The sequence below is a fragment of the Poromitra crassiceps genome (assembly GCF_964638095.1).
Source record: "Poromitra crassiceps genome assembly, chromosome: 16".
NCBI classification, from domain to species: Eukaryota; Metazoa; Chordata; class Actinopteri; order Beryciformes; family Melamphaidae; genus Poromitra; species Poromitra crassiceps.
This window is the reverse complement of record NC_139645.1, coordinates 20,666,106-20,685,109: the sequence shown is the minus strand read 5'-3', so window position 1 is coordinate 20,685,109 and position 19,004 is coordinate 20,666,106. Positions and strand designations below refer to the sequence as shown.

The 19,004-nt window shown below is 41.5% G+C and overlaps 2 protein-coding genes across 2 annotated transcripts in view; one reads left to right on the top strand and one right to left on the bottom strand.

Annotated features, from left to right (window-relative positions):
- Positions 1 to 18,425, top strand: part of LOC310791505 (NACHT, LRR and PYD domains-containing protein 12-like) — a gene marked incomplete at both ends in the record, with an annotated part of 280,341 nt that extends 261,916 nt beyond the window's left edge. Inside the window, 2 exons of the mRNA XM_083653181.1 lie at positions 16,366 to 16,467; positions 18,248 to 18,425. Coding sequence (XP_083509307.1) covers positions 16,366 to 16,467; positions 18,248 to 18,425 — 280 coding nt within the window. The remainder of the gene's footprint in view (positions 1 to 16,365; positions 16,468 to 18,247) is intronic.
- The window catches only part of LOC310791316 (tubulin polymerization-promoting protein family member 3-like), a gene marked incomplete at its 3' end in the record, with an annotated part of 516,176 nt that overhangs the window by 351,041 nt on the left and 146,131 nt on the right, over positions 1 to 19,004 (bottom strand). The window lies entirely within an intron of this gene.

Genomic DNA, 19,004 nt, shown 5'->3' with positions numbered 1-19,004 from the left:
AGTCACACGGCAAATTCGTTTTAGCAAACAGTGCCTTGAATATGTTTAAAGTTACTTACATTGATGTGCAGCAAGACGAAAATCTTCAGTGCAAAAAGCTTCAAGCAGCCCCTCCAAAATGTCCTCTGTCCATGTGGTCTGATCTCTCAACAGATAAATGATGTCACTTCCGCCAACTTACCAAAATACAAATATTTAATCAATGTAATCTGTCATTAAAATAACCATTTATTTTAACGAAATAATCTCACTATTATATGTCAATATTAGATATAAACATTAGTTGGCGTTTTACTCATGGATTATGTTATGATTAACTCAAATAATAACCATATTGATTAAGAGTAATTTTATTGGGTGAAGTTATCATTATAATACTGTTATATTTACTTGGTCAATGAATTATTTTTGTGAGTGTATGCATTGTCCGCTCATTGGAGAATTGCAGGGAAGAGACACACGCTGCCTTTTAAGCTCCAATTCCTGGACAAATCCGGTAAAACCAGACAAAGCCAAGGGCTCCGCCGCCCCCCCCTCCCTTCATCCGGTCTGTCTATCTCCATATATAGGCTATTATTCCATATTATTATGCTTCTCAAACCAATCTAACTGCAGTTAAAATACTGCAAGCATGTAAATACCGTAAAATACCAATTATTAGCCCGGCGTTAATTGACAAAATATGTAGCCAGACCCCGCGTCAATATGGGACCTGCGGCAGTTTGGGACCTGCTTTAATTATTTTTGTACAAAAATATTGCTCAGCAAAGATTGTAAATAGTATGAAATTGTTTATTTAAACCATTTATTTTAATGAGTTGGCTACAGTCAGCACCCCACACGATTGCTTGTCTATGGGGAGAGCCGCGCCTCCCTCTCAGCGCAGCAGAGCACATTGCATGCCAGTTCTGGCCTGTACATGAAATCAAATAAAATTTGAGCTGAACTGTGACCTACCGGTATTTACCACTAAACTTTCTCCGCTGAAGGTGAGAGAACATGATCATCATGTGAGCAGATTATTTGTTGCATGCGCTGCCTCCTCCGCTGTTCATCACTCACGGAGCACCCTCTTCAGTAGCGCACATGTGAAAGAGCGGTGAAATAAATACCAATTAGAAGCGGACTTCTATGCCCGCTGGCAGGGAAATATACCATAGGCACATTTCTCAAAATAATTATTACACCAGAGATGTCGGTTTTAGTGTATAAAAATCTTCAGGAAATGCCTACACAATTTTCAGAATCATCAGATGTTGAGGGAAAACGAATTTTGATCAGCAAGTTTCGTGCATGTGTTTTTTTTCCTCGTTGTTCCCGTTTCCTCGTTGTTCGTATTCTTCATCCGATTTTTCTTCTTCATTGTGTTTGGGAGATGCATTCAACAGGATGTCGCAAAGGTAAAAAGAAAACATTGAAAAAACTAACCGGGCGTCAAATTGGGACCTGCTTTTATGTACAAAATATGTATCCAGACCCCGCTTATATATGGGACCCGCGGCAATTTGGAAGTCGGCTTCTAATTGGTATTTTACGGTACATGCCTATAATGTCAATTATCTGAATGAAATAATAATACATATTAATTAGGAATATTAGTAATATTAGTAGCCTAGCTAATTTCGGGGGGGGGGGGGGGGGGGTAATAAAACGTAGAGCTATATTACACATAAATGGGGATTATTATGATAGCCTAAACTAAATTTATGAAACTGCATTACAGCTTCACCCAAAGCCTGAGAAGGGTTGCAATCTTATATTCTATTGTATTCTAAAGTATTTTTTTCTATATATTGTATTCTCCATTCACTTTCCTGTCCCCGGTGCACAGAATCCTGCTTTAGGCCTGCTTTTCAAAAGCGCAAAGCGCTAAAAGTAGGCCAGGTCGGAAGATGGCTGGAAGATAGCAATACGCCGGTATTTAGCGCCGACACGCCCACTTCGGCGCATTCAGGGACTCCGCCACGCCCATTCAGCCTAAAGCGCATTTGGCAGCCTAAAGCCTATTGCTATTTTCCCGAAACAGGCGCAAGGCACGTTTTTTTGCGGTTAAGGCCCGTAATAGCGCCGATGGCCTGTGGGAGAATAGGGCCCTCTATGTTCATATAATCAAAACAATAGACATAACACATTTTACATAGATCTTGACCAAAAAAAGGTATGGGCTGAAGCTAAAAGCTTATTTTGCCCACCCTATTCACATACAGCACATGACAAAGAAAGAAAAACAAGTGTGAATCTTTATAAGAAAAGAAAACAAAAAAGGAGAAAAACAAAAAATGAACATGCTTCCTGCTCATACTTTATAATGCATATTTAATAGTTGATTTATTTATTTTTATTATTATTTATTTTTTAATTGTCTTTGTTGTTGTTGTTTTTTTTTCTATCTTATTTTTCCCCCTATTTTTTACCTTTTTTCCTTTTTTTCTTGCTTCATGATCTATAAATAATGACAATACATGATTAGTCTGCTTCATGATCCATAATGACAATAATACATGATTACTCTGCTTCATGATCCATCAATAATGACAATAATACATGATTAGTCTGCTTCATGATCCATCAATAATGACAATAATACATGATTAGTCTGCTTCATGATCCATAAATAATAACAATAATACATGATTAATCTGCTTCATGATCCATCAATAATGACAATAATACATGATTAGTCTGCTTCATGATCCATCAATAATGACAATAATACATGATTAGTCTGCTTCATGATCCATAAATAATAACAATAATACATGATTAATCTGCTTCATGATCCATCAATAATGACAATAATACATGATTAGTCTGCTTCATGATCCATCAATAATAACAATAATACATGATTAGTCTGCTTCATGATCCATCAATAATGACAATAATACATGATTAGTCTGCTTCATGATCCATAAATAATAACAATAATACATGATTAATCTGCTTCATGATCCATCAATAATGACAATAATACATGATTAGTCTGCTTCATGATCCATAAATAATAACAATAATACATGATTAATCTGCTTCATGATCCATCAATAATGACAATAATACATGATTAGTCTGCTTCATGATCCATAATGACAATAATACATGATTAGTCTGCTTCATGATCCATCAATAATGACAATAATACATGATTAGTCTGCTTCATGATCCATCAATAATGACAATAATACATGATTAGTCTGCTTCATGATCCATCAATAATGACAATAATACATGATTAGTCTGCTTCATGATCCATCAATAATGACAATAATACATGATTAGTCTGCTTCATGGTCCATAAATAATAACAATAATCCATGATTAGTCTGCTTCATGATCCATAATGACAATAATACATGATTAATCTGCTTCATGATCCATCAATAATGACAATAATACATGATTAGTCTGCTTCATGATCCATCAATAATGACAATAATACATGATTAGTCTGCTTCATGATCCATAAATAATAACAATAATACATGATTAATCTGCTTCATGATCCATAATAATGACAATAATACATGATTAGTCTGCTTCATGATCCATAAATAATGACAATAATACATGATTAGTCTACCTCTCTATACCTACTTATCGTCTTGTTTTTAAACAATCTTTTGAATGCACTAATCGAACCACACATCGTCAAGTCCCCCTCACAGGAATTCCAATTCATGTTACAATTTTACTGAGCACATTTAAAGTAGTTTTGTCCTGAATTACACTGTGGACCTCATACAGTAGTTCCCAATGAGTTATGCAAGCTGAGATGTTTGGATCTGTCTGACTTTCCTTGTCTAGACTCAAGGGCTCCATCAGGCCATCAGGGCTCTTAGGCCCCTATCGTTGCATCGGCGCAGTTTCTAGGCCGAGCGGCAGGCGCAGATCAAAGCAGTGGGCGTGGACAGGCGCACTTGATATCGTCGTGCTGGCGCTAGATGCAGCCCAAAGCATTACAACCACGCCTTTTAGGCGTAAAATTATGCACCGTCATGCTCATTGGATAAGTGCAATAAACGAATGGCACGCTTGCCTTTTTAGCTCCAATTCCACTGGTCCCGCAAAACCAGACGAAACCCAAGCCTCTGATCCCCCCCCCCCCACCTCCCTTCATCCCGTCTGTCTCCATATATCGGCTATTATTCCATATTATGATGCTTCTCAAACCAATCTAACTGCAGTTTAAATAGCCTACTGCAAGCATGTAAATACGCTACACTATAGCAAGATCAAAGTGAAAATAATGTTCTATGCATCAGCTAGAAAAATATAGCCTATTAGATTGGTGAAAGTTTGTCCAGAAAGATATCATTTTCTCTCGCCTGCTGCAGGAAGGATGATGCACATAAATATACCCTACATTATGTCAAGTCATTGCATAAATGTGTTTTTATTGTAAAACTAAATGTGAAATAGGGCCAAGTTATTGGAGGGACATCACAGTATAGCAGATGCCATTAGAAGCGCGTTCCGAAGCGCGTTCCGCTGTTACTTCTCTAAATCACGTTAACTCGACAAGGGGTATATATAGGCCCAGGAGGACATATATGTTTCACATAGGGTGGTGTTTTCATTTCGATGTTTTATTTGGTCCAATATTGAAATGTTGACAATGGCAGGCTGTGTTACCATTACACATTAATTTAGAACTACCTTTTATATCTATTTTGGCTCATTTGGTGGCTATTTAGTAGCGAAATGAAGAAACACAATGCATGCTGGGAACTCAGAGAGAGAGAGAGAGAAGGGTGACAGAGAAGAAGCAGTGAAGGCACAGAATAGGCCTGCTTTTCAAAAGCGCAAAGCGCTAAATGTAGGCCAGGTCCCAAGATATCACTAGGCTGGTATTTAGCGCCGACACGCCCACTTTGGGACTGCGCCACGCCCATTCGGCCTAAAGCGCATTTGGCAGCCTAAAGCCTATTGCTATCTTGCCGAAACAGGCGCAAGGCACGTTTTTTTGCGGTTAAGGCCCGTAATAGCGCCGATGGCCTGTGGGAGAATAGAGCCCCTTAGACTGTCTGGAAAAGCTTCCTGAGGGACGTAGGCTTAGGATTCAGTATCATCTTCCGTCTAAGGTGGCTTTGGGGTGAAGTTCCCCATCATCACTCCCTGCTGTCTTTGGCTAGCTAGGTGTACACTGCAGGGAGTGACAGGATCAGAGCCTAGACACCATACTGAACTCTGTGGGCCCTATCGTTGCAATCGGCGTAGAAACTGCATTTAAGGCCTGGCCTAGCGCAGTTAGTGGGTGTGGACCAGCGCACTCGCTATCTTGGTATCAGCGCTACACGCAGCCTCAACCATTATAACCACTGTAGTGGCTATTTGTCCTTTGTTAAACAATAAAGAATAAAGAAAAAACTAAACATGTTCAAAATCAAAGCCACTGGCACCAGGAATGAATCATATCTTACGCAGGGAAAAATAAGTCAATTGTCCAGGCAGGCATAGCGTTTCTGTTGATTTATTCACCATTTTCCAAGCAAACAGACAAACAAAAGATTGCCGCCTCTCTTGCCCTGGTAAAAAACCATAAACCCCTCCCGGTGCCTTGACTGAGTCTACCTGTATGCCCATATAAGTAAGTTCACCTGTGTGCACCCCAGCTGCCAGCACCTTCAAAATAAAAGCTTAATAAGTGCTCAAATTAACCAAATAATTATACTAATACTAATCAACCCAATTTAGCAATATTATTCTACAAAACTAAATAACTAAATAAATGTTTATTATTAAATACCACCAAAACAACCAATAGCTCCAACACTCCGGCCCCTAATTGTGAAAAGTGTAAACCCACAATTACTTTTATTTCTATAGGGGAGCTATTCTCTTTATCTGTACTCTGTCCCTACATAGATTATTGTCTTCTTCACATGGTTTGCCTGGAAGAAACAAATAAGAGGGAAGACAGGATAGAAAGAGAAAAAGAAAGAATAAATGTTAATGATCTTAGACTGTGGCCTCCAGGAGCAAGCATATCTTTGTTACAGGTCTCTCCAAGACACTGGACTTAGTTTGGAGGCACACAGATCGGACTAATCCTTTCGAGTCAGACTTGGTGCTCAGCACTCGGCCCATCATCCAGGATCCTCTTGGAGCTGTAGGATCAGCAACAATAACAACATCTCCTGGAGAGAAGCTTCTTCTTGGCCGAGCCCATTTTTGACGTTCCTGCATCACAAGTAAGTATTCAGATGTCCATCTTTTCCAAAAGATCTCTGCCATATACTGTACTTGCTTCCATTTTCTTCTGATGTACAGATCACTCCGTTCAAAGAGTCCTGGTGGAAAGATGGGTTTTCCCTTTAACAGAAGAATATGGTTTGGCGTGAGGGCCTCAAGGTCATTAGGGTCATCAGAGACCTTTGTGATGGGTCTGTCGTTCAGTATTGCCTCCACCTCACAAAACAGCGTCAGCAGGCCCTCATCATCCAATACCTGCTGTCCAAGAACAGAGGAGAGTATGTTTCTGACTGAGCGAATCAGACGCTCCCAAACGCCCCCTTGATGTGATGCTGCTGGCATATTAAAGCTCCACTTGATCCCATCTTGAATCAAAGCACCCTGGATCTTCTCATTGTTTAAAGCAGCCAGGCTTCGCTTCAACTCTTTGTTTGCTCCAGTGAAATTTGTGCCATTGTCAGACCTTAAACTTGACACAGGTCCTCTTCTGCAAATAAACCTCCGCACAGCATTAATGCAAGAGTCTGTATCAAGGGAGTGTGCCACTTCAAGGTGCACTGCACGACTGGTCAGACAGGTGAAAAGCACTCCATACCTTTTTAGAAGGCTTCTTCCTCTTTTCACCTCCAGGGGGCCAAAATAATCAACTCCCACATCAGTGAAAGGAGCCTTGTCTGGCATAACCCTCTCCTCAGGTAGGTCTGCCATCTTCTGCTCTCCAAGTTTCCCTCTGTAACGTCTGCACACCATGCATTCTGTAATTGTCTTCCTTGCAGCAGAGTTGGCCTTAATTATCCAATATCTCTGTCGAAGTCTGTTCAGCATGTGGTTTCTACCAACATGTCCAAGCTGTTGATGGATATGACGTAAAATGAGCTGGGAAACATGCAGGTCTTTTGAAAGAATAACAGGATGCTTGGTTTCTGATGGTAAGGCCGATTTATGCAAACGACCACCAACTCTGAGAATGTTATCCTCCAGTATAGGATCCAACTTGTACAGTGGACTGTCCTTGGATACATTATCTGAGCCGTGTTTTAGTGAGTCAATTTCATTCTTGAACCTGCTGTTCTGAACAAAACGAATGATGGCCTTTTCTGCTTCATCATAAGTTTCTGGAGTCAAACCTTTCTCCCCAAGTGTGGCTTTGAACCTTTGAAGTTTCTGTTCAATAGAACTTTTAACTCCTGCTTGCTTGTCACTCTCAGCAGCTTTAAGCTCCTTTCTCTTTTGGCTCAGAAGCAAAATAACTCTTTTAAGTTTGAGGAACCAGGCAACGGATGTTTTGAGTTTCCTCCATGATGAAAAGTAATTGATGAGATGGCCTGTGGGATCCTCTGAGTGCTTTACAATGGCGTAGACTGCTGATTCTTTTTTGACCTCGGGGTCATCAGCAGGAATCACAGCTGAATCCATGTCAGATATAGGCCACTCCTTCTCTGCCAAATAGAGGAACTCTGGGCCTTTAATCCATTTTCCACATGTGAGAAATTCCTCTGCTTTCAATCCACGAGATGCTTCATCTGCAGGATTGACCTTAGTGCCCACATACTTCCATTGGTCAATGTCTGTGGCTTCTCTAATAACAGAGACTCTGTTGGCAACAAATGTATGGAAGCGTCTAGTTTCATTGCTGATGTACTTGAGGACAGTCGTGCTATCGGTCCAAAACACCGACTTCCCCAGCTGCCACTGCAGCTCCTTTTGAATCATTCCATCCATTCGGACAGCGAGAACGGCTGCCGTGAGCTCCAAACGAGGAATGGTGATTTGCTTCAGGGGCGCAACCCTGGCCTTTCCCACAAGAAATGAAACATGCACTTTATCAGCATTTTCCAGTCTCAAGTAAGACACTGTGCCATAGCCAACTTGACTGGCATCAGAAAAATTATGGATCCGTGCTGCTACAGAACTTCCCAAGTCCTGGAGTTTAATGCAACGCTCCACCTTGAATCCACTCATTTTTTGGAGGTCATTCAGCCAATCAGACCATTGTTTGGAGAAGGAGGGGGAAACCTGCTCATCCCACTTCAAGTTTCTCCTGCAGAGCTCCTGCAACATTAGCTTGGCTGTCATGGTAAACGGGGCCAAAAATCCTAATGGGTCATACAGTGAGCTGACCACAGACAAAATACCTCTCCTGGTTTGTAGCCGTTCCTGTACTGAAGACCTGAACCGGAACGTATCGGATTCGACACACCATTGCAGTCCAAGCGCTCTTTCCATAGGAAGCTGGTCTGTGTCCAAGTCCAGTTCCTTCATCTCTGTCGCTCTGATGTCAACTGGGATAGACATCAACACAGAGCGGCTGTTTGTCACCCATTTTTGGAGACTGAATCCACCTTTGTCACAGAGTGCAGTCAAGTTCTTTACAATCTGAATTGCATCTCCCTCTGTGGCTGTAGACTTCAGGCAGTCATCCACATAGAAGTTATGGTTGACTGTGCTGATGACCTCAGGAGGAAAATCACATGCATTGTCCTCTGCAGTTCTCCTCAAGGCATAATTGGCACAACTTGGGGACGATACAGCTCCGAACAGGTGTACCCTCATTCGATGTTCCACTGGTTCTAGCTCAGTGTTGCCATGAGGCCACCAAAGAAAGCGAAGGAAGTTCACATGTTTATCAGGCACTTGTACTTGATGAAACATGGCATGGATGTCAGCCATGACTGCCACAGGCTCTTTCCTGAATCGAATGAGGACCCCGATAAGAGAGTTGGTGAAATCTGGGCCCTGCAAGAGCTGGTGGTTCAGTGATGTTCCTTTATATGTGGCGCCACAGTCAAACACAACCCTTAGCTTTCCCTTGGTGGGGTGATGTACTCCGTGATGGGGGATGTACCACACTTTTCCATCATCTTGCTTTAACTGATCAGTGGGTACTATTTCAGCATAGCCTTGGACCAACATGTCACTGAGAAATGAGGTGTACTCCTCCTTGTACTTCACATTCCTGTCAAATTTCCTCTTCAGGCCTTGGAGGCGCTGTTCTGCGACAGAACGATTATTTGGCAAAACAGGATCTTCTTCTCTAAAAGGCAAATCAATACAATAATGTCCATTTTTCAGCTCTGTTGTACCTTCCACTGTCTTCATGAATTTAATGTCCTCTCTTGACATTTCCAATTGCTCATCCGATGTTCTTTCATTAAAATCATGATTGTATTGTTTGATGAGCATTTCTTCCAGATGTTCCACAGAAATTCGATTTGTTGTAACAACAGAGCAGCCAGTCTTGACTCTGCCGTCTCCACCACGAAGTGGTCCATTGATTACCCAGCCGACTCTTGTTCTGACTGCGTAAGGTCCTTTACCTTGGCTGTTAATCAGCTCCCAAGGCTCCATCACTTTTGGTGCGTCGGTTCCAATGAGTAAATCAACCTCTGCATCAACATCATGAAGCTTTATGTTGCTCAAATAAGGCCATTTTGCAACATCCTCCTGCTGTGGAATGTTCAACCTTGACACTGGCATAGTCTTTTGAGTTATGGTGTTAGGCAACTCAATAAAATCATTTGTTTCCATGCCAGATACTTCCAAACCAGACAGTATGGTGGTGCTTACAATCTTCTTTTGACCCATTGTTCTCAACAAAATGTTGGCTGGTTTGCCTCTTAGCCCAAGTCTCTTTGCCAAATCCAGTGGCGTGCCGTCCATTAGGCGAACTAGGCAAATGCTAAGGGCGCTTGAGCCGTTAGGGGCGCCAGAGAGGGTAAAAAAAAAAAAAAAAAAAAAAACTTTTTTTTTTTTTTTTTTTTTTTTTTTTAACAAATACTTTTTCATGATAATAGGCCTACTATTATTTTACAATAGTAGACAAAAATAAGAAGAACAACGTCTTAAGTCTTTAAATAATAGTGAAATCATTTTTCTAATTCTGGCTTTCTGGCTGCCCGGGCTGCAGCACTTTCACCATGGTCCCTAATCCATACCACCCCACCCACTGCGCGGCCGCGCCCCCTTCTACCTGCTCGGAGCTTTTTCCCAGAGTGGGGGAAGGTAGCTGGAAGGTGGGTGCTGAGGGTGCTGCAGCACCCCCTGGTGGCAAGAAATGGATTTTCGAAATTGTTGGATTTGGCTGTCTTGTGTTTATACCACCAACAAGATGCATTAAAAAACAGTTTGTGCTTACATGAAAGTGAGTGAGAAAAGGAGAAGATACTGAATAATGACATCACAACAGTATAATCCTAATGTTAATTTAAAATTAACTATTCTTCTAAATATGGATGAAAGTCCAAAAAACGTAAAATTTTCTTCGGCGCTGCCCTCGCGGGCAGCACCGAGAGACCCTTCCTTACAGCACCCCCTACCTAAAAGTACTTCCAGCGCCACTGGGGAAGGGCGATTCTGAGCCTGCACTGCAGTGCTGGATTAGCTGCGATATAATTTTTATTATATTTTCTTTGGGGGAGGGGGGAGGGGGGGCACCAGCAAAAATCTTGCCTAGGGCACCAACTTGGTCAGGCACGCCACTGGCCAAATCAACAGTGCAGAATGTACCTGAACTCCCAGGATCCAGAAAGGCATATGTGTGCACAACTGTATTACTCATCTGGCTTTTCACTTTAACTGCAACAATGGAGAAGACAGCATTGTCCTCGTCACCGGCCCCAATATGACCACATGTCTGAGACTGTCCAGGTGAAACATTCAGTGGAGGGCTCACAGATTCTTGTGCTGCTTTAAAGGATGTACTTTTATCCTTTTCCTCAATGTGGAGGACTGATGGATGCTTCAGATGACACACACTGCAATCCAAACGACTCCTACAGTCTTTGCTTGTGTGACCAACCTTTAAGCAACCAAAACAAATTCCATTTTCCTTTATGAAATTTATCTTGTCCCGTTGCAGCTTCAACTTGAATTGTGAGCATTTATCCAGTGAGTGAGTGTTTTGTTGACAAAATAAACATTTGATGTTGCTTTGGGCAGAAGAGGACTTGATCTTATTATCAGTGTACATTTTATTCCTATCCTTCACTGTGGTGACACTGGTGGCAAATGTGCTTCCACTTCTCCTTTGCTTTGCATGACTGACATTGGAGACTTTACTGTGACTTGTAGCTTGTACATCTTGAATATTACCAAAAAGTGGGTCAGAAGCAATTTTAACTTGTTTCTCAACAAAGGTCACAAGGTCAGTGAACACTGGTCTGGATCCCCTATGCTCCTGCAGATCACATGCGACATTTCTCCATTTTTCCCTTAGTTTATAAGGAAGTTTCATCACAATGTTTCTGAGGTTAGATGGCATGTCCAACTCCTTCATGTACATGATTTGTTGTGTTAAATTGGAGCAGCCTCGAAGAAACAGAGAAAATGATTGCAGTGCTTGAACATCTTCTGCTTTAATGAGGGGCCAGTTGAGAATCTTGTCCATGTAAGCAGAAGCAATTTTGTGCTCATTGCCAAAATGTTCAGCAAGAAGAGATTTAGCTCTTTGGTATCCCTGAGCAGAGGGAAGATGTTGACAACTCTTAACAAGATCTCTTGGCTGCCCCCTAGTGTACTGCTCCAAGAATGTCAAGCAGTCACTCAAGTTGTCAGTTTTTCCCTCCACACAATTTTCAAAGGCTCTTATGAAGGATTGAAACTGAAGGGGGTCACCATCAAACACAGGGATATTTCTCATTGGCAGAGCAGATGCTAGATTTTGCTGAACCAACAATGCAGTGATATCATTCTGACGTTGCATAATATTCACAATATCATTCTGGGTGTCATTGTGTGCTAGGTTCAGATGGGATTGACGGCCTGTTTGTTGAGCATCATGAACCACTTGAGTCATTTGTGCTTGGTGGTTACTCATCACTGGCCTGATGTGAGTTTGTGTTAATGCAGCTTGTTTAGGCCTGACAGTCACAGCCTGGGCCTTAGGGTGAGATCCACTGACAACAGACTTTATTTTTCCTGGAAGAAAATGATCAGCATGAGGATTCAGTCGGCTTGTCCTTTGACCACTTCTCCTCTCAAGATATGAGTTCATTCCGTCAGATCTTTTAGAACCACACTTTGAATTTATTTCAAGGACATGAAGTTTAGCATTGGTTACAGCCAGTTCGGTTTCCAGAGCAAACTGTTCCTTCTCCTTTCTTAGTTCCTCCTCCTTGGCTTCCAATAAATGTTTCTTTTGTAATGCAGCCATGCGCTCCATAAGTGCTGCTTTATCAGTTTCTGCCTTTATCCTTGCAGAAGATGTAGATGACGTTCTGGATATGTAAGATCTGGTGTGATTTCCCATTGAAATATTTGAAGCACTGTCCTCAGGGCTAATCTCATCATCACACATTAAGTTACCAGGAAGTCCAGTATCATTGTCATTGTCAGGAGATTCAATATCATTGTCCTTTGATGGCACATGTGACAGAAGGTTAATGTCAGATCCAATATCAGCATTTGATTGCACATGTGACTGGAGGTTAATGTCAGGAGGTCCAATAGCAGCATTTGATTCCACATATGGCCGGCCAACATCAGATAACCACATCTTTACATCTTCAGTAAAATTATGAAACATGGTCATTTTCACATGAAAATATTTATTTTGCCTTTCAATTTCATCCTCCGGTAGATTCTGACTCATGAAACATTCATGCACGTCCTTAGCCTCCTCATAGCAATTAATGAATTTATCCAACTGAGATTGCACAGATTTAACATTGTCAGTGGATTCCATCAAGACACGCAGTTGCTCCATGTTCTTCTTGGCTTGTTTGCATGCAAAAGACCTCTTTTCTTGACTCATTTTTACATAGAATGCCAAGCCTTTTTCCGTCAACTTAGTACTCCGTTTTGAGAGCACAGACTGACTGTCACTCTTCTCTTTTGATGCATCATCAGAAATTATCTCCTTACTGGCATTTAGTGCAGTGTCAGCCATTTTGTCTCCTTTGTCTCACAACCTTTAAGTCTGATTGACTTTCCACACTCTTTCTTTGCAGCAGAGAAAATACAGGGAAACATCTTATGTTGCACGGGCACAGTCAAGATCCAAGATTTTGTGAATGAAACAATTGATATGCTCCAGGGAGGTATTGTGCAATATGCACATCATGATCCAAAGTCCGACAATTAAAACTCCCAATATTCATCCAGTGAAACAATGACTCAAACACTCCAATAGTGTAGCCGTTTTCTTATACAGCCTCCAGAGTTAATTTGTTCACATACCGATGCTGTAGGATAGATTTTGTATGTAGGCCCGTGGCTCTCCAGACGTGTCTTTTGTCTTGTCCAAAAGTCCTCTTTCTTTCACAGGTGAGTGATCCAAACTTCAAATCCATCAAAGTCCAAAGTCCATCAAAAAAATGTCTTTCTTTAAGGGTGGTTTTTTACTTGTGTAGTGGCTATTTGTCCTTTGTTAACTCATTCACCGCCAGTTTAGGACTGCCAATATTTAGCACAGGCCAAAGATTTTCATAATTGTTGGTCATCTTTCAAGACCCACAGTAAATTATCTATTAGCACCAGAGTGATTTGCAATACCTCAAAATGAAGATGTACGTCTCTGGGTTCACCAGGAAAAAAAAAGTGAGCTTTTAGCATGTTCTGTACTCTACTTATAGCCATTTATATACACCCTGTTTTCCCCCAAAATGTCTCTCTGAGAAAAGAAATTGCAGAAAATGGCATTTATGTATTTATGCACACAATCTCATGCAGAACTCGCTCTCAATTCTTTTATTTTGAACTGTATTGACATCAGACATGTAAATATTATTCGTTAGGACACAAATGACAAAAAAAAAAATATATATATATATATATACACATGAAGTGCTTTTTTTTTACATTCAACAATACAGTTTACTCGGTGTGAGTGAGTGTGCAGACAGACAGACAGACAGACAGACAGACAGACAGACAGACACACCGACAGACAGACAGACAGACAGACACACACACACACACACACACACACACACACACACACACACACACACACACACACACGATCCCCCTTTTAGATTTCTAACCCCACATAGGATAAGCAATAACCACGCCCTGTGGCGCTGGGATTGGCCAGGAGCAACACTGGAGGGCACGCAGCCCAGCGATTACATGAACCAACTGAATAGCTCTTGAGAAAGGACAGCGGGCTGCTCTGACTCCCGCTTCTGCCTTGTGCCTTGCTGTTGTGTGTTTATTTTGCACCCGTCCTCGTCCATGTCTCCCTGTCATATCATCCCTGCTATCTGATCGTTCCCGTTTTCCCCTCGGCTATTCAACACGTCCTCACCGCCCTCGCAAACTGATCGATCATTTCCTCATTCCTCCGATGATCAAACACATCTCTTGATTACTTTCTCCCGGCTGGCACAGAGGAAGGCGACTCCAGCTCGTGCAGCGCGCCGATGCGCGTTTCAATGGCGTTTCTCCTGTCTGCACAAGGAAGCGTTACCAGTTTTCTGCTTTTCCTCCTGCTCAATTTCAAAACAACAGCTGCGGTATGTGTTTGTTCACGTGTTGTCTTAGATGATAGGGACCTGATACCATGTGACAGGCTGGGGAAGTGTTTAAACTACGCCCTGCAGTAATAAAAACAAAAACACGTCAAACACGTCATTGGCGGGGAGGGCTATTTCTGATAACACGTCAAAGACGTCATTGGCGGTGAATGAGTTAAACAATAAAGAATAAAGAAAAAACTAAACATGTTCAAAATCAAAGCCACTGGCACCAGGAATGAATCATATCTTACGCAGGGAAAAATAAGTCAATTGTCCAGGCAGGCATAGCGTTTCTGTTGATTTATTCACCATTTTCCAAGCAAACAGACAAACAAAAGATTGCCGCCTCTCTTGCCCTGGTAAAAAACCATAAACCCCTCCCGGTGCCTTGACTGAGTCTACCTGTATGCCCATATAAGTAAGTTCACCTGTGTGCACCCCAGCTGCCAGCACCTTCAAAATAAAAGCTTAATAAGTGCTCAAATTAACCAAATAATTATACTAATACTAATCAACCCAATTTAGCAATATTATTCTACAAAACTAAATAACTAAATAAATGTTTATTATTAAATACCACCAAAACAACCAATAGCTCCAACAACCACGCCTTTTAAGCGTAAAATTATGCACCATCAGCTCATTGGAGGAGTGCAGTAAAGAGTCACACGCTTGCCTTTTAAGCTCCAATTCCAGGAGAAATCCGGTAAAACCAGACAAAGCCAAGCCCCTCCCTTCATCCCGTCTGTCTGTCTCCATTTATAGGCTATTATTCCATATTATTATGCTTCTCAAACCAATCTAACTGCAGTTTAAATACTGCAAGCATGTAAATACGCGGACATCACAGTATAGCACATGACAGTAGAAGCGCGTTCCGCTGTCACTTATCTAAATCACGTTAAATCGACAAGGGATATATATAGGCCCAGGAGGACATATATGTTTCACATAGGGTGGTGTTTTCATTTCATGTTTTATTTGGTCCAATATTGAAATGTTCTACAATTGCAGGTTGTGTTACCATTACACATTATTTAGATCGACCTTTATATCTATTTCGGCTCATTTGGTTGCTATTTAGTAGCGAAATGGAGTAGCCCATTGCATGCTGGGACCTTTCACAGGCAGTGAACTTACAACTTATTTTTTCTATGGGACGTGTGTTGTGTCTGTCTGAGCGAGGGAGTCAGAGAGAGACAGTCGTATTGTGCCTGTCAGACTGAGGAGAGAGGGAGAGAGTGACACAGAGAAGGGTGACAGAGGAGAGCCAGAGGGGAGCGCTCCGCGCAACTGGCGCACTGAATAGGTCTGGTTTTCAAAAGCGCTAAGCGCTAAATTTACACCAGGTGGGAAGATATCATTAGGCCGGTATTTAAGGCCGACACGCCCATTCTCGCCCATTCAGGGAGTGCGCCACGCCCATTCCGCCTAAAGCGCATTTGCCAGTGTAAAGCCATGTTGATATCTTCCCGAGACAGGCGCAAGGCATGTTTTTTTGCGTTTAAGGCCCGTTTTAGCGCCGAAGGCCTGTGGGAGAATAGGGGCCTGTATCTATATTTTCATTCTCAATCATCTGTTACGTGAGTTGTGTGACTGAAATGATAAAAGAATAAAATGTCCTTATCTTTTCATATCCATTAAGGCTGAGTGGCTTTAAGCTGTCAGAGAGAAGCTGTGAAGCTCTGGCCTCAGTTCTCAGCTCCCAGTCCTCCAGTCTGAGAGAGCTGGACCTGACTAAGAATGACTTAGAGGACTCTGGACTGAAACTGTTCTATGCTGTCATGGAGAGTCCACACTCCAGACTGGAAACTTTCAGGTCAGTATTACTGATACAACTCAACAGACCACAATGTGGACATCAGAAACATGCTTAAATGTGCAATTGTAGCATTTATTCACTGCGTTCACATAGCTCTGCCCACCAGGGAGGCAGCCACTGCTGTCACACACACACACACACACACACACACACACACACACACACACACACACACACACACACACACACACACACACACACACACACACGGGGGGGGGGATTTGGGGGATAATTCAATTAAGCAATAGTTAACGACAGTATATGCTTATTATAGCACACCTAAAGGTGGTGCTTCATCACAGTTACCAGTCAGACCAGTCAACAGATCAGCCGTTACTTGTGTTTCATTCTTTAGCTTCTTTAACCTCTTTATTGGTGCAAAGTCTATGAAAGATTCACGTCTTCAAATCATGTTGGAATTATTGGAATGGCAGTAGAGCGCACATGAACAAGCCAACAACGTAGCAAATACATCCAGGAGAGTCTGAATTTAATGTTGTAGCTCAAAACCTTCACAAATATGTTGTATTTGTCATTATTTAGATACTTTTGTTCATAATGTGGCTTATGTCATAATATCTATTGGCCCAAAAGAAAACGAGTAAACTTGGCACAATCGTTTTACAGTGCATGCAGACCACAATGACAAAAGTTGTTTGAAGTTGCAGTCGCCCTGCTTTGTGCTGCAGCTTGATTGGCTGTCTTGTTGTCTTTCTGTTTGAAATTTTGAATTTGGCCCCTCCTCTCGTCGCTGTCGTCACTCTCGTCGTGTTGCCAGGTATCCCAGCATGCTTCAGAAGTTGATGACAGACACATATAATATACAATGAATGAGTGACTTCAGGTGACTTTCGTTGTGCTGCTGTGTATCGGCTGTTAGGCTGTAACACAAAACAATGTAATGAGTAGGGTAACTAATTACTTTCACTGGAATAATAACTAAAGTTGTCCGTTACTTTTAAGAAGAGTAACAGGAATGTGTAATTTAATTATTATTTGCCTGTTTATTCCAAAGATTACAATTAAAATTTACATTTTTATCACAACAGACAGCAGTATTTTCTAGTGGTCAGTGTCTACATTACAGTTTGTATTACATGATAATGGTGGTTGTTGTTGTTTAAAGCTACAAGAGTAAAAAAATAAAGGAATTGTCCGCACACTGATTAGCAGCTCCCGTTTTATTTGCGCTCAAGGTTGGCAAGCAAGCTTTCGACCCTATTGGGTCTTCATCAGGCAAATGAATGACAGCAGTTACAGAAGAGAATAAATAGGCCTGTGCGTATGAGACGTCACCAGGTACAATCAAGGCAAGACATCACAGCCGGGCGGGGGATATAATAATTAATAATAATGGTAAAACTAATAGGAAGAAGACAACAATATTACATATCAAAATAGATAAACAATTTAAGTAGGCCTAGAAAAGCTACAAGAGTGTCATGTTAATCTTATGTTGTTTTACCAGAATTTGAAATAACCTGCCTGTGAAGCTTAGGTTATTATTATTTATTTTTTTACAATTTACAGAACTGCTGCCTTGTAATTGTATGTATGTAATATATTCTGTCAATCAACACTTTTTGAAACTTCAACTTCTATAATACAAATTATTGTCATCATTATCATTAGTACTGCTACTACTAATACTACTACTACTACTACTACTGGTGGTGGTACTATTAGTAGTATTAGTATGCTGTGTATGTTTTGATTGGTATGCTTAATCTCAGCTCTGGTTATAATAACTAATCTTACATTAAATCTGTGATCACAGACTTTCTGACTGTGGACTCTCAAATACTCACTGTGAAGTCCTGGCCTCAGCTCTGAAGTCCAACCCCTCCCATCTGATAAAGCTGGACCTGCGTAAGAACAAGATGTCAGATTCAGCATTGAAGCTGCTCTTTGCTGGACTTGAGAGTCCACACTGTCAACTGGAAACTCTCAAGTAAGATCAGTTTATGTCTGTTGATTTGACACATTTCTCCAAACTAAGGTCTGTGCTCTCAAAACAGGTCAGTATCTCTGACTCTGTAAAGGTTGAACCTGCAAGTTTCACATCTCAGATGCTTAAAAAAAGAAGTCATATACAGCAATTGACCTCAAGCCTCATGCTTTCACATCTCCAGCTGGTTCAGAATAGAGCAACAGCAACTATGATTTGAACCAGTAGTCAGGTAACGTCATGATATCCACAATTTGTCATCCCTCCACTGGTTATCAGTTAATTCATGTTACAATTTTACTGAGCACATTTAAAGTAGTTTTGTCCTGAATTACACTGTGGACCTCTTACAGTAGTTCCCAATGAGTTGTGAGCAAGCTGAGATGTTTGGATCTGTCTGACTTTCCTTGTCTAGACTCAAGGGCTCCATCAGGCCATCAGGGCTCTTATGGCCCAATTCCACAGCAGCTAGTAGCGCGGTCCCGCTCCGCTCGACTCGACTTTTGGTCTCATCCCACCGTCAAAAACCGGCCCAGCTCGGTTTGATTTTAGGCCGAGTCGTGCTACTTTTGGTCCCTGCCTCGTC